At 47.4% G+C, this 1,117-nt stretch overlaps 1 protein-coding gene across 1 annotated transcript in view; it reads right to left on the reverse strand.

Annotated features, from left to right (window-relative positions):
• MYO1A (myosin IA) overlaps nucleotides 1-1,006 on the reverse strand; it is a 16,406-nt gene extending 15,400 nt beyond the window's left edge. The window contains exons 1-4 of the mRNA XM_069081481.1: nucleotides 907-1,006; nucleotides 645-691; nucleotides 368-431; nucleotides 69-167 (exon numbers count right to left, since the gene is read on the reverse strand). Of these exons, the coding sequence (XP_068937582.1) occupies nucleotides 69-167; nucleotides 368-431; nucleotides 645-691; nucleotides 907-994 (298 nt within the window). The 5' untranslated portion in view covers nucleotides 995-1,006. The remainder of the gene's footprint in view (nucleotides 1-68; nucleotides 168-367; nucleotides 432-644; nucleotides 692-906) is intronic.
• Between the last annotated feature and the right edge of the window lie 111 nt (nucleotides 1,007-1,117).

The raw sequence follows: 1,117 nt of genomic DNA on the forward strand, positions 1-1,117 counted from the left end.
GTCTTCCCTAAGGAGTCCTAGAGAAACAGGAAGAAGCCTATATGGGAGAGTCAGAGGTAGGTACATACTCAGCAACTGGGCATCTGCCCCAGCCAGCAGCTGGTAGAAGATATGGAAGTTCCTTTCTCCTTTGACATTCTTCACTACCCGGGATTTTTCCAACAGATCTGGGAGGAAGTAGATAATTTTGTCTTGGGAAGAATCCCACCAGTACTGGAAAACATCTTTGCCCCTCCTCATGATTCCCCCACCCCTGGTTCTCCATGGAGTTTAGGAAACTACCTCTCTCCCTACAGCTGCAAGGGTAGGTAAGGGAGAAGGGAGCACAGTAAGATGATAGGGTGAATGGAAATGACAAAGTACTTACAATTTGTGATGACACCACCAAGGGGGGAGCCCTTAAAGTCAAATTCAATGTCCATATATTTGCCCTAAGAGTGAAGGAAACAGATACAGAGACCCAAGAGAAAAAGTCTTTCTTCCCATAACTACCAGGGGATTTATGGGTCAGGGTAATAAATCAGGTGGTCATGAAAGTCTTCTCCACTCCTGAGGATCTGTTTTACCAGCCGGGTGTTTGATCCCACCCCATTCCCCCAAATGTCCAGAGTCTTTCCCTCAAGTCCACCCAAGGTTTCACTCACAAATCTGGAGGAGTTGTTATTTCGGGTCGTCTTGGCATTGCCAAAAGCTGCAGAGATGTGGGTAAAGTATAGATAAGGTAGGTAAGATAGGAAAACTTGGAGAAAGCAAAGGGGAAGGGAAAGAGAGATGGTAGTACTAATGAAGGCAGGCACACCTCAGATTTGGTCATGGATGAACCACAGCAATGGTTGACAGTGGGGGCGGGGGGGGGAGAGCGGTGAAGAGAGCATTGAATGATGTGGTATGGGTATGGCATCTTACCCTCCAGCACAGGGTTCGATTGCAATAGCTGCTCCTTCACTGAATTCACCTCCTTTTCCTTCTCACACACGGCTGCCACATATGACATCACCAACTTACTGGCTTCTGCTCCAAAGAAAAAATTCCCATTATCCCAACTCAGAGTCAACCATTTCCCTCACCAGTCACATTTCCACTCCTCCCCTCACTTTCAGGATCTCATTCCCCAGCA

This window comes from Petaurus breviceps, unplaced genomic scaffold, assembly GCF_028583685.1.
Source record: "Petaurus breviceps papuanus isolate PSGF00001 unplaced genomic scaffold, PetGlider_PUasm1.0 154, whole genome shotgun sequence".
Lineage (NCBI taxonomy): Eukaryota > Metazoa > Chordata > Mammalia > Diprotodontia > Petauridae > Petaurus > Petaurus breviceps.